At 41.4% G+C, this 15,003-nt stretch overlaps 1 protein-coding gene and 1 pseudogene across 1 annotated transcript; one reads left to right on the top strand and one right to left on the bottom strand.

Annotated features, from left to right (window-relative positions):
- Positions 1-2,825: 2,825 nt before the first annotated feature.
- LOC124513099 (protein SET-like) lies at positions 2,826-3,560 on the top strand (annotated as a pseudogene).
- Positions 3,561-6,020: 2,460 nt separating this feature from the next.
- On the bottom strand, positions 6,021-6,968 carry LOC124512962 (putative olfactory receptor 3A4). Its single transcript, XM_047080625.1, has one exon. The coding sequence runs from the start codon at positions 6,966-6,968 to the stop codon at positions 6,021-6,023; it is 948 nt and encodes a 315-aa protein (XP_046936581.1).
- Positions 6,969-15,003: the final 8,035 nt, after the last annotated feature.

Consider the following 15,003-nt stretch of genomic DNA (forward strand, 5'->3'; position numbering starts at 1 on the left):
TGGGCTTAACTATATTGTTATTTTTCCTTAAAATGTGTTTGGGGATAAAATGAACGATGTCATGTAGTACCAAACTATGTAGGAAAATATCCAAGTTCTCAGATGAGGAACTCTCTCTGATAGTTCCCCTCCATTGGCACAAGGGGCCACTGGGTCCCTCCAGTACCACGTCAAATCCTTCCATTCCAAGGCCCCTACTATGCCTTAATTCAGCTTGAAGCAGTTACAGAAGGGGAACTGCCACCCATGTTCCAAAGAAATGGAATGAAGGATTGACTACAGGAAATTATAACAGGAAAAAAATTTAGCATATTTGACTGTATGTTGCTTCTATTTCCCTTGCTGCTGTGGCCTTTAAAACTTCTGCTTAGCCCAGCACATAGGTATAGTACAGCAAAGATTTTCAGAAACTGCTCTTTATGCAAAACCTGCCTCACCTGAAGAAACAAAGAAGTAGCCAAATTGGTCATCATTCCAATTCTTCAAGATTAAGGGATGATCACAACTCAGGGGAATTGAAACCGTGCCCCATAGGGTTAAGGATGTTAAAACTAACAAAAAGTTTAAAACTTGTTTTTCAGATAACGATTTCCCCCAGTCAACTGTTGTGTTTTTCAGATCTCAGGAAAAGACTCACGAGCTGTCTCTGCAGAAGCCTGGACTCAAGGTCAATTGATGTGATTACAGCCTATGAACAAGCAAGGCTTGGCACAGGTGCGTGCCTTACCCGAGACAACAAGCCTAAGACCCCATCCAGCTTATGCCAGTTCTTAGAGCATGCCCATGACCCCTTCTCCTTATCCTAAGAAAACTTCCTGATGCCAGGGACTGAATTTTGTCTCCTTCTAATGTTAAGTCTCCACCCCAAGGAAACACGGGGATATATGTTAGGTTTGTTCAATGTGCATGCTCCATCTTTCCTCATAAATAATCATAAATTTCCCTACCCTTTTACTTGCCAAGATGTACGTAAAGGATTCTTTGGACTTTTTCTTCTGTCTCAGTCTGTTCAAATATCACATTGGTTTCTTCAAAATGTACTTATTGGAATTATTTTACTGTCCATATATCATTGTTATAAATGTTATATCAAATGTAAAACCAGACAGTCTCAGCCAAGCACATGTACTTTGCTCATCAGTTGGACTTAATAAAGAACATATACCACTTTTAAGCTTCCCACCATTTATGTTACAATAAATTCCCCCCAACAAGGAACTCTGTGTGTGTGTGTGTGTGTGTGTGTGTGTGTGTGTTCACGCCTAGCAAATGAGGGACTTGATGGACCAACGGCAGACAAGCCAGTCACCCTGGCATCAAGGGACATAACATAAGGTCGATCATCACTGCTTTCTGAGGACAGATTATTGATTAAAAGGGGGGAAAGATAAAAGACATTTTCAACTTTTAACGTTTTTGGGTGCTGCTCCTGGGCTCCCAGGGAAGCTATACTTTTACCAAGGTCACAATGCCTTCACCAAACTTCAAAGCATGGCAATCTTTCTGCCCTGAGCACACATTGTCCATCTACTTCATTAGCAAATAACCTAAAATAAATATTACAAACTAAAGATAAGAGTAAAAATCTCCCTAAATTCTATTCCCATATTGCTGAAGCCTGCAACCTTGCACATACTAAAAGCATAAAATAAAGTTAGTAGTTTTCTGAAATGTCCTTCATAATAATTACTGTAACTCTTGCTATAACAAAACCATATATAACCCTGGATTAAACATTCCTTTTCCAAAGCACTTTCTTCTCCATGAAGATTGTATATCCCAGGCAGCTGTCTTCACTTGGGCTTGAATAAAACTCTATTCCTTTTTTTTTTTTTTTTTTTTTTTAGAAATTGTACAAGGTTTGTTCATTTTGTGTTGACAAGTGTCAGGTTAGGTTCTGGTGAACAGAAGACATTGCACTGCAGGGTACTCCAGGACCTCTTCTTCATAAAGTCACTAACTTTCAAGAGCAGAAGATATATCTGACTTTCTTACACAGAAACAGACACAGAGAAGCAGACAAAATGAGGATACAGAGAAATTTATCCCAAACGAAAGAACAGGACAAGGCCATGGCCAGAGATCTAAGTGAAGCAGATACAAGTAATATGCTTGATAGAGAATTTAAAACAATGATTATAAGGATACTCTCTGGACTTGCGAAAAGAATGGTAAAAATGAGTTAGGCCCTTAACACAGAAAAAGGAATAACATAGCAGAGATAAAGGGCTCGATAAATGAAATGAGAAACACACTTGATGGAATGAACAGCAGTATGAAACAGAGGGGTGAATTAATGAGCTAAAAGAGGAATGGAAAGTAACCAAGCTAAAAAAGAGAGAGACAAAGGAATTACATGAAACTAGAATGGATGTAGAGAACTCAGTGATCCCATCAAACATATAATAATATTCATATTATAGGAGTCCCAGAAGAAGAGAGAGAAAGGGGGACAGAAAATTTATTTGAAGAAAAAATAGCTGAAAACTTCCCTAATATGTGGAAGGAAATAGATATCCAGATCTAGGTGGCACAGGGAACTCCCATCAAAATCAGCAAAAGCAGACCTCCACCAAGACATATTGTAATCAAATTTGCAAAATAGAGTCATAAAGAAAAAAATCGTATAAGCAGCAAGACAAAAGAAATCATTAACTTAGAAGGGAAAATTCATAAGTCTACTGGGATATTTTTCAAGAGAAACTCTGCAAGACAGAAAGGAGTGGCATAATATATTCAAAGTGCTGAATGGGAGAGTAGTTGGAGTTTCTTCCAGACATACGTCTGCCCTTATTTTGTGGACTTTCCTCACAGCATGGCCCTAAATGCCAGCTTCTCTCCCACCTCAAATGAAGAAACTGCCTCCTGCCCCCAAGTCAAAGGAGACATTGACCTCTCCAATGGGAGATAAAGAGTAGCAAGAAGCAACTGAACATATTGATGAAGTACAAAATGACGTAGACTTAATGAAGAAGTCAGTGAGGAGATTTTGAAAGTAGAACAGAAATATAACAAACTCCACCAACCATTTTTTCAGAAGAGGTCAGAATTGATCACCATAAAGCCCAAATTTTGAGGTAACATTTGTCAATCATCCACAGGTGTCTGCACAGCTTGAGGAGGAGGATGAAGAGGTGCTGCATTATTTGACAAGAGTTGAAGTGACAAAATTTGAAGATATTAAATCAGGTTACAGAATAGATTTTTATTTTGATGAAAACCCTTACTTTGAAAATAAAGTTCTCTCCAAAGAATTTCATCTGAGTGAGAATTGTGATCCATCTTCAAAGTCCATTAAAATCAAATGGAAATCTGGAAAGGATTTGATGAAACATGCAAGTCAAATGCAGAACAAAGCCTTCGGGAAGAGACGGCATGAGGAAGCAGAAAGTTTCTTCACCTGTTTGCTAACCATTCTGACTCAGATGAGTTAGGAGAGGTCATCGAAGATGATATTTGGCCAAATCCATTGTAGTACTACTTGGTTCCTGATATGGATGATAGAGGAGGGAGAGGAGGAGGAGGAGGAGGAGGAGGAAGATGAAGGAAAAGAGGACTAACTGATGGATCCCAAACTTCCATTTTTAATTTTCTCCGGTCCCTTGGAGCAAGTTGTAATCTTTTTTTCCCCTTTCCTTGTGGCTCATTCGCCCTGTTTTTAAAAGTCTCTATTCTCTGCCTTTATACCACGGTTCTCAACTTACTTTCGGGGAAAATACCATGAACAGAATAGAGTAGGGAAAGAAACTCTACCCCTTTCTGTTCCAAATTATTTTTATCCCTTCCTGTCTCAACAAAACCTTTATGGAATCAACCCCACCATGTTCTGTGGGAAAAAAGAAAAAGCTGCTCCCTTAGCTATGCCGGAAACTGGAGGGTGTTACCCTGCTGTGTAGTAATGCATGGAATTTAGCTTTTTCCCTCCTTTCTCTCACTATTGGGCTCAGAGATAACACTGTGTCTGTACGTGAATATGGACAATTAGCATTGACCAAGATATATCTGTCTACTTTCTCTTGTTTAAAAAAGGGGGGGGGACTTTTAAAAAATGGGGCTACCGAAGATCAGCAAGGAGTGGGTTTGAAATGTTTGGGTGGGGGGCGCCTGGGGGGCGCAGTCGGTTAAGCGACCGACTTCAGCCAGGTCACGATCTCGCGGTCCGGGAGTTCGAGCCCCGCGTCAGGCTCTGGGCTGATGGCTCAGAGCCTGGAGCCTGTTTCCGATTCTGTGTCTCCCTCTCTCTCTGCCCCTCCCCCGTTCATGCTCTGTCTCTCTCTGTCCCAAAAATAAATAAACGTTGAAAAAAAAAATTGAAATGTTTGGGTGGGTTAAGAGGGCATTTTGACAACATGGCTTTGGCATGTTTAATCAGGATGTTTAATGGACATCCTAGCAGTTCAAGATGACACCTTTAAAATAAAATACCCTCCTAATGATGACTTGAACACTGCCGCTCGATAGGAGAATCAGAAGAACCTATGGGATCTTATTGGGAATTGCCATTGTCCATTGTAATTTTGTTCCTGTTTATTTTTAAATTTTCCTTTTGTTTCACCGGAAAGGAAAGATGATGCTTGGTTTTAAACTTTAAAAGTGTACAAGTTGTTTTGTTACAATAAAACTAAATGTGTACACACATGTGCCTGTGCGCGCATGCGCGCGCGCGCGCGCGCGCGCACACACACACACACACACACACACACACACATGCAGACGCGCGCCACAGTGATTAATGGGAAAAATCTGAAGCCAAGAATATTCTATCCAATAAGACTATCATTCAGAATGGAAGGAGAGATAGAGTTTCCCAGAAAATCAAAAATTAAAGGAGCTTATGATGACTAAACCAGCCTTGAAAGAAATATCAAAGGGAACTCTTTGAGTGGAAGTATAAAAGTAGGAAACACAAAAGCAGTGAAAATGAACGTTTCTGTTAAAAAATCAGTCAAGGAAGTAATAAAAAAGGGATATAAAATGTAGTAACACATGTTTAAACATGGGGAGGAGAGGAGAAAAGAATGGGTTCAAGCTTAAATGGCCACCACCTTAATATAGACTGCTATATGCAGATGAGGTTATATACAAACCCAAAGCTAACCACATATTAAAAACCACTAACAAACATACAAATAATAAAGAGAAAGAAAACCAAATATACCGCTAAAGAAAATAGGCAAAACATGCAATAAAGACAAGAAAGGATCAGAGAAAATCTTCAGAAACAACCACAAGACAAGTAATAACATGGCAGTGAGTACATATCAATAATTACTTTGAATGTAAAGGGACTAAATGCTCCAGTTGAAAGATACAGGGCTTCAGAATGGATAAAAAACAAACAAGACCCATCGGTATGTTGCCTGCAAAAGACTCATTTTAGGCCTAAAGACACCTCAGGCTTGGTTTTAACACTTGTTTCCTTTTTGTTGATTTATTTGTTGCAATTGGCCTCCAGCAATCCCTTTAACCTCTACTAGCTGCTCTGGAACAAAGTGTAAATTTGTCAAAGGCACAAAAATCTCTTAATTCGTATTTCTGTTTTGTTTAAATAATGTTTTCCCTCTAATATTGATTTTCCTTTTCTTTTTCATTCTTTTTGTTGCCCAGTTCCCGTCCCCCTCCCCACACCTTATAGATACCCTTCCTCGTCGAAATGAGATGCAGTACTTACAGATGTAGCCTGCCTGGGTTCAAATCCCAGCTCTGGTGTTGATTAGCTGTGTGACTTTGGGCAAGTTACTCAACCTCTCTAAGGTTCAATTTCCTAATCGGCAACTGTAAATCTACATCTACCTCATAAGGTTATTATGAGGATTAAATGAGTTAGTAGATGTCAGTCACTGAGAAGACGGCCTGTCATGTACCATAAAATAAGTGATAGCCATTATCATTTTTATTGTATTTTCCTTCCTAAGCCAGTCTCCAACCCCACTTCATCATACTCACTTCTCATCTGCACTAATCACAATACCTTTTGGAAGCAGTAAGCGTGACATTCATAAAGGCCAGAGGAAGGGATCTCACTCTGGAGGCCGTCTTCCTGTGAACACCCGCTGCAGGGCGCCCTGCACATCAGGGTTCCGGAGACTGTAGATGAGTGGGTTCAGCATGGGGCTGATGACAGTGTTGAGGATGCCAATCCCTTTGTCTTTGTCCGAAGCCTCCACTGAGCCCAGCCTCATGTAGCTGAAGACGCCTGTCCCGTAGAATACGCTGACAACCGTGAGGTGGGAGCCACACGTGGAGAAGGCTTTCTTCCTGCCCTCAGCAGAGCGGATTCGCAGGACTGCGGCTGCCACGTGTGCATAGGACACAGTGATGAGGACCAGTGGGGCCACACCCATGAAGGCTGCTGCTACAAAGAGCAGCAGCTCATTGAGCTGGGTGCTGGAGCAGGAGAGCTGGAAGAGCTGTGGGAGGTCACAGTAGAAGTGATTGATCACATGGGGGCCACAGAAGTCAAGAGTAGATAAGGCAACAGTTTGGGTCAGTGCGTTGGTGAAGGAAAAGGCCCACGACATGCCCACTAGCGCTTGCTGAATTCCCCAGCTCATGAGGGTGCTGTAGGTGAGGGGCTGGCAGATGGCCAGGTAGCGGTCATAGGCCATGACTGTCAGCAGGAAGCAGTCCGCCCCTGCCAGGAGGTGGAAACAGAAGAGCTGTGAGAAGCAGGCCCCGTAGGGAATGCTTCTGTTATTGGACATGAAGCGTCTCAGCATGGCAGGGACAGTGACACTGATGCACCCAACATCCAGCAGGGACAAGTTCCCCAGGAAGAAGTACATGGGGGTGTGGAGTTTGGGTTCGGCGAGGATGGCAGCCAGGATGCTGAGGTTGCCCCCAAGAGTAGCTACATAAGCGAGAAGGAAGACGGTGAAGAGGATGGGCTGCAGAGCTGGGGTCTCTGACAGACCCAGCAGGACAAACTCAGTGACAACAGAATCATTTCCTGAGGCTCCCAGATCCATGGCTTTCTTCCACCAGCAGCAGAACTGAGCAAAAACTAGGAGGTGCCAATGGTGGTGAAAGGAGAATGAGATCCTGATAGAAACCACCAAGTGTAGCAATGTCCCAGAGAGGGCCAGGATGCAAGGACACATAAAATTTAACAGAGTTAAAGATTGTGACATAATAGGAAAAGACTTGATAAACCTGACACTTAGTGGGTAAGAACAGTAGCATTGGAGAGACTCAAACAGAACTAAATGAATGGACATAAAATGGGGAACAAATGTAATATTTGAAAGTTAAAGGGAGAGATGTTTTTCCTGAGACCAAAGTTCCAAGAAGAAAACGCCAAGCCTGCAGATGGTGGCATGGCCATAATTTAGGTACACAAGATCCCAGGGGATGAAATGGAGGCTTCAGGGAAAGGGAATGGGAAGGCATGCTCCTGCAACCTGTGTCCACAATCTCCACTACACATGTCATCGCGTGGGATGGCAGTAGTGAGATGCTTGCTGTTGCCCAGACTATTAAGACATTAACTTGTGAAGCTGAGCGCTGGTCTGGACTTTTCAGAAAAAGTGAAATGAAATGAAATGAAATGAAATGAGATGAGATGAGATGAGATGAGATGAGATGAGATGAGATGAAATGAAATGAAATGAAATGAAATGAAATGAAATGAAATGAAAACAGCTACATGAAATGAGAAGATACCATTGAGGACATCTCCCGCTCCACTGCTGGTGAACACAAGCCTTGTAGATTTTCTAAACAGCAAGATTCTATTGCATTTCTCCATATAGAACTTGGGAAATTTGGGCTCCAGAGTACTGACCTTTTGTTGATTAAGAAAACTGTAAAAAAAGTTTTTGAGTAGGGTGAGAATTGGCAAGCTTAAGTTCCCAGGTGGGATCAGTGGATACCCAGTTGAACTCTCTCACGGAGCTAAACAAGTATATACCCAGCCCCTGAACTCCCTTCTGCTTCCAATTGCACCATCACTTAGCTTCTAGCTCCTCGGTCTCCTGGCTCTAGTTACACATCATCCAACACACATACTATCATGGACCCAATGACCAGATAAGGACAAAGTCTGTGATGGTGCCATGACTGGCCCCATATGATCAGTTGGATAATACTTGCCTTTCCCCAAAGTGGTCACACTAATAAAATGCATCGTGATCTGTCTCAACTTCTGGTTGAAGGATGGATGTTTAAGTCGCCTTGAACAGGAAAAGGCTGGAGTTGGAGTTCCCCAAGTGGCAAAAGGCATGCGCAGAGGAATACATTTCCTGATGATTAATTTTGAAAATAATGTCAAGACCACAATGGGTCAAACACCAACTGATGGTCCAGCCTCTTCTACATGGACACGTTGTTTAGACTATCACCTCCAAGTCAATCTCTCCAGATCTGAAATGGTCTTCTTTCTCAATCTCCTCTTGACTTAAATATTTTGGTAACAGCCTTGCCAACCTTCCAGTAGCAGGGCTGGCAAACTTAGTCATCACTGCCTTCTCTCTAACCCCTCATATTCAAGCACCCAAGTCCCACTTGATATTTTGGGGGAAGAGAGGAGCCATTCCAGAGCCCATTCCCTTGGTATGTAAACCAAGTTGAGAGTCCAGTGAGGGGTCTTGGGATGGCATTCACCCAGACAAGAAGATGGGCACTTCTTAAGCAAAGAGGAGGGACAGTCACGCTTGCCCAGAGACCCTCACGGAGGCAATAGCTTATAAAGGACAGAGAGATAGAGACAGACAGCTAATATGACATCATTTCACATTGGGATTTTTCTCCACTCCACTGTTACCCCTTGAGGCTTCAGAAATTAGCACCTTCCAGGGGGAGACAGAACCAGGTAAACACTTGTGTTTGCCATAGACATAATGATCTCTAGAACCTTTCAAATGTTTTGGACTTCCTCAACATGTTTCCAAGTATGACCTTCATGGATATGGAAAAATTCATTCATTTATTTAACAAAAATGTTTTTCACCACCTACTATTATTGATCTTACAAATAAAAATCAGTTATTTTACCAGAAAATATGGGTTTGTTCAGGAATATCAGAGGACTGCAGTTTGGAACAAGCAAGCTATGGCAAAAACCATAGGTGAGTCCCACAAACAAAAGAAAGGAATGTTATTTTATGAAGAAATAGGAAGTTGAGAGGAGTTCTTGTCCCTTCGAGAAAAGCAAGAGTTGAGAGTGATGATGGTTTCTCATTGGCTGAATTGCTGGGGTAGTCTATTACTTGTCAGAGGTGAAATGTACATCTTTTTGTATTGGGGCCCGAAATTGAGGATTCTTTTCCCCTGAGCATTCTTCTGTTGGGGTCTGCATTGACAGTTCTTCCTAGAACTGAGGTGGAGTGGCATAGAGTGAGAGCTCCCCCCTTCTGGCTTCCACACTCCATTTTAATGATGTTTCCCTTTATTAATTTTCACACTGTGTACTTGCACTGCTATCAGCATTGCATGGAGTTAAAATGAATTTCAGAAAGTCTTAAAGTACAGTAAAGGTCACACAGTTTCAGAGGTGACCTTGGGACTTTGGGTTTCTGGTTTAGTTCAGCCCATTGTCTTCGGTGGGGAAGAGCAGAGTCTTGTAACTACACAGCTTTGCCTGCAGCCTGGGGCTGAGAGGAGGGTGGAGCCTGGGCAGGATCTGCTCCTATCTCAGTCCTGGAGCAGCATCCCTGGACTTCCCTCATCTCACAAGGTCATGTCACATCTCCCAACACAGCTCACATTAACCATCCTCAAACTTGGCATCTCTTCTAGCCTCAAACGAATGCCTTGCCATTTTTCTGCTTCCACGTACAATCAAGACCCTGTAGCATCCTGATCCTAAATATTTTCCAACCTTCAGGGCCCCCAACATCATAAAGGAAGAGAAAGGTTTGGAGTATGTTTTAGACCAAGACTGCCCTACTTTTGCTAACTCCTGAAAGTGGCTTTAGGCATCAGACTCAACTTGTAACAATTCTTTGTTAAGTCAGAAAGCTTTCCCATTGGCTTTCATTAGCATGTTTGGGAGAAACTCTTTGCAGGATCAATTGAGGAGCTTCATGGTAGCTCTGGAGGAGCTGGAAGGGAATTAGGATAAGTTGGGATTTCTGTCAACAGCTGTCCGTAGAAGGGAACCACAGGTTACAGAAACCACTATTGCACATTCTGCTCCTGACATGACAAAGGTTATTTTCTCTCCCTGGAAAGTCTTTTCTCACACCTTATTAACCCAAGACACTCCATCCTTGAAGGCTTGGCACAGGTCTTCTCTCTCAGGAAACCATCCACCAGCCCTTAGGGTTGGGTGCCCTTCCTCTATCCCCCCCATGGCAGTCTAAAGGTATGACAAGCCGATGATCCTCAATTCTTATGTCCATCCCAGATGCTATGCTGTTGATCCTAACATCTAACTGTGCACTGGATATATCTACATGAACATTCCACAGGAACCTCCAACTCCACACATACAAAACCAAATGCACCATGTTTGCCCCTATTATACAAAAGGAACACATGAAAAGACACACACACACACACTCACTCACACACACCTAGAACCCTAAAAACACATGGCTTTTGTGGAAAGCTCACAGGCAAAGAAATAGCCGGGCACAATGATCTCCTGAACTCTCCCTATTGCCCATGGAGGGTGGTAAAGGGTGAACATCACTAGACTGGACGGACTAGGGCAAGCTTTTTGGTAGAGAGGGACTCCACCCCCTACAGACACTCGATATATTTATGGGAATTGGAAGAAAGAGGGAAGCATCCAGGCAGCTGCCCAACAGCCGGTGCCTCCTGGATGGGGAAGTAAGTTTGTTAAATGGGGATGCCTCCAGTGGAGCTGAGCCTCGGTTATCACCCTGTTTTTCCACTGAACCGCTGAGTTGACTTCTTGCTAAGCTACTGAAAGGGGGGAGATATTGCCAGACAATATGATAGACAAGAGGTGACCAAGATATATGGTCCCTGCTCACGTGAAAAAGGCAAGCCTTAACCAATAGTTATCTCTTATTCACTACGCATATACATTCACACACCCACATGCTCCGCCACATGCCCACGTTATCATTTTTTGTTTTACCAAAAGGGACATGACACTGAATGAATTTTTTCAGCTTTTAAAAAATTATCTTTATATGTTGAGCTTCATTTATTGTATTACTCTTCAAATTTTTTAAAAGTTTATTTATTTATTTTGAGAAAGAGAGAGAGAGAAAATACAAGAGACAGGGAGGGGCAGAGAGGGAGGGAGAGAGAGACAATCCCAAGCAGGCTCCGTGCTGCCAGCACAGAGCCCGAGGTGGGGCTCAAACTCATGAACGGTGAGATCATGACCTGATCTAAATCAAAAGTTGGAGGCTCAATCCACTGAGCCACCCAGGCGCTCCCCTCTTCAAATTTTTTCATTGACTTCCTAATATTCTATTATTTGCATTTGCCAAAATTTACCTTATCACTGGATATTTCGTTCCAATTTTTCACTATTATAAACAATAATGGAACCAAGTCTCTTCATCTCTGATATTTGTCCTCTGTTCTGAATAGTTTCTACCCCTAATTTGGGGAAAGAACTTGTCTTTTCCATTGAGATTCTACATTCTCAAGACTAGATTCCTTCTTACCTTATGACAAAAGCATAAATTATTTCACTACTTTCTTTTACATAAGAGACAGGGAAACATGCATTCTTCACACCCCCCACCTATATTGTTCATATTTATTGCTCATATCTTTGTTTTGAGAGTTTTCACTGGCTTCAGGGCTTGTTGACTTATTTGTTAGCATAGGTTTTTCAATTCAGTTAACTATGAAGGAAGAGGAAAAAAGATTAATTATGTAAACATGTGGCAATTATTCAAAGCCTTCATGTAATAATGATCACCTAGTGGGAAGGAAGGAAATTTGCTTGAGTTTTTAGACCATTTAATTAATATTGGGACTTACGAGGATGCTGCAGCCGCTGGTGATGATGGCTGCCGTCATTTTTACTAAAGATGATAGGGAAGCAGAATTTTACTCAACAGGATAACCTTGCTACACTATCCAGACTTCATTTGCAATGGGGCTGAAAAAGTCTACAAAATCTCTCTCCAATTTTTTTAATTTGATTAATAATACTTTGCCCATTAGTTTTCTTTTTAATATGTTTCATAAATAAAACAACAACATAACTATATTGCATATGCAGTGGTGCTCTCAGCTTGAGAATAAAGTTATTTCACCTCAGAATTAAGGTGACGATGGGTGGTCTGGGTAGCTCAGTCCGGTTTAGCATCCGACTTCGGCTCGGGTCATGATCTCATGGTTCATGAGTTCAAGCCCCGTGTTGGACTCTGTGCTGACTGCCAGAGCCTGGAGCCTGCTTCGGATTCTGTGTCTCCCTCTCTCTGCCCCTTCCCCGCTCACACTCTGCTCTCTCTCTCTCAAAAATAAATAAACATTAAAAAAATGTTTTTAATTCAAAATAATAAAGAATTAAGGTGCTGAGAGGCCTGCTGAGTTCAGCTTGCATAGGGGATAGTAGAGCCTCCTGGAAGAGGGCACAGAGAGTTGCTATGCCCAAGGCCAAGGCCAAGGGGTTGGATATTACAAGTAAGCTCATCTTCTGATGCCATTCCTGCCTTGTCCCACCTCCAGACTCACACTGGATCCAAGGAAGAGAGAGTTCCAATAGAGGTAATAAAAATAAAGTTTTCCTGATTATTCCTTTATTGGTAGGTATTTAAGTTACTGTATTTACAAGTCCCCATTGTGCACATGGCTCTCCTACATTTAGAACAGATTCCCAGAAGTGGTTCAAAGGTTAGGAAGACTGGTATATTTGATAGTAAGGCATTTTTCCAAGTCCTCTCTTCAATGATAGACTGTTTTCCCCTAACAGTTTTCAAACATAAAGTTCAGATAGTTATACAGGGAGCACCCATGTACCCATTATCTCAATTTTACCAGTATAATTTATTGCAGTTGCTTTATCACATATTTATCCATCTGTCCTTCCTTCTACCCATCTATCACTCCATCTTGCTCTTTGATGCATTTTAAATAAGATTGTAGGCATCAGTACACCTCTCCCTAAGTAATTCAGCATGCATATCATTAACGTGAGCTCAATATTTGTTTTTAGCTCTTTTTTTATGCAAAAAAAGACACAAAAGGTTGTATGATTACAACCTTTATATGACATTCTAACACAGATAACTATGGCAATGAAGACACATTAGTGGTTTCTAGGGGGATGGAAAGGGCAAATAGGACTGACTACAAAGGGACATGAGGGGATTTTTGGAGTGATAGAAATATTCTACATCTTGATGGTGGTGGTATATACAACTGTATACATTGGTCAAAACTCATAGACATCTATAAAGGGTGAACTTTACTGTTTGTAAATTATACCTCAACAAACATGACTTTAAAAAAAGAATAATGGGGCGCCTGGGTGGCTCAGTCGGTTGAGCATCTGACTTCGGCTTAGGTCACGATCTCGCGGTCCCTGAGTTCGAGCCCCGCGTCGGGCTCTGGGCTGATGGCTCAGAGCCTGGAGCCTGCTTCCGATTCTGTGTCTCCCTCTCTCTCTGCCCCTTCCCCGTTCATGCTCTGTCTCTCTCTGTCTCAAAAATAAATAAACGTTAAAAAAAATTAAAAAAAAAGAATAATAACGCAGTAAAGCAAATATCTTACCTACTATGCAATTTGTGAAAGAAAACATTCCATTGCCTTTGAAAACTCCCGTGTATCTCTCCTTAATCCTAACGCTCTCTCTATCTCCTCACTCAGGTAATACTATTCCAAAAAAAATCCCTTTAAAATCTTTTTTTATTACATATATATAATTCTCCAAGAAAAATATTAAGTTTTGCATGTATTTGGTCTTTGTATAAATGAGATCATTCAGTAGTTCTTCTTCTTTTGAGTTGTTCATTTTACTCAATATAATGTTTGTGTGGTTCTCCAATAGAGTGAGTGTTTCTTATTTGTTTTTTATGGTGGTATAGCATTGTGTGGCATGACTATACCACAATTCATTTGTTTTCTGTGTGCAGGTGTTTTGTTTCTGTGAACACTCTTGTACACGTCTTCTGGTGCACACATGCAAGAATTTCTCTTTGGTGGTTAATTGAAAATGGAATTTGTGCATCTTCAGATTTAAAGGATTTAAAAGGTTTTGTTTTCCAAAATGCTTGTACCACTTTAAGGTCTTACCAGCGGTGCATAAGAATTTTTGTTGCACTATATTCTCATCAAAACTGGCTGCTTTCTCATTTCTTCATTTAGAACAATGTAGTGAAGATGAAATGGTGTCTCCAGGGATGCCTAGGTGGTTCAGTCAGGTGACTGACTCTTAATTTCCGCTTGGGTCATGATCTCACGGTGGTGGGATCGAGCCCCACATTGGGCTATATGCTGAGCATGGATCCTGCTTAGGATTCTCTCTCTCCCTCCGCCCCTCCCCTGCTTGTACATGCACATGCACACACACACACACACACACTCTCTCTCTCTCTCTCTCTCTGTCTCTCTGGAAAGAAGAAAAAGAAAAAGAAAAAGGTGTTTCCAGCACGATTGTCATTTGCATTTGCTAGATTACAAATAAAGCTGAGCTTCTTCTCCTGATTTCACTGGCCATTTGTGTCTCCTGTGAAATCCCACTTTTTCGCCCATGATCTATTTTATCCCTTTTATTTTTTGTATTTGTTGCAGAAGTTTTCGACATGTCTTGGATTCTCCAAAGTAGCTGTATGTGCTGCAAATCTCTTCTAATTTGTAGGTGTCTTTTCACTTAAAAATTGCTGTCCTGTGATGAGTAGAGGTTTTAAATTTTAATGTAGGCAAATCTCTCAGTCTTTTTTAAATGATTAATGCCTTTTGGACTTCTTTAAGATCCTCCTAGACGATCATGAAGATATCCCATAGACTATTTTTAAGGTTTTACATTAAAATTATTTTAATTTATTTTTTTAATTTATTTTTTAAATTTATTTTTGAGAGAGAGAGAAAGGCAGAGTATGAGTGACATAGGGGCAGATAGAGAGGGAG

Source organism: Lynx rufus, unplaced genomic scaffold (genome assembly GCF_022079265.1).
Source record: "Lynx rufus isolate CCGP_SWC_20201006 ecotype Redwood Valley unplaced genomic scaffold, mLynRuf1.p SCAF_18, whole genome shotgun sequence".
NCBI classification, from domain to species: domain Eukaryota; kingdom Metazoa; phylum Chordata; class Mammalia; order Carnivora; family Felidae; genus Lynx; species Lynx rufus.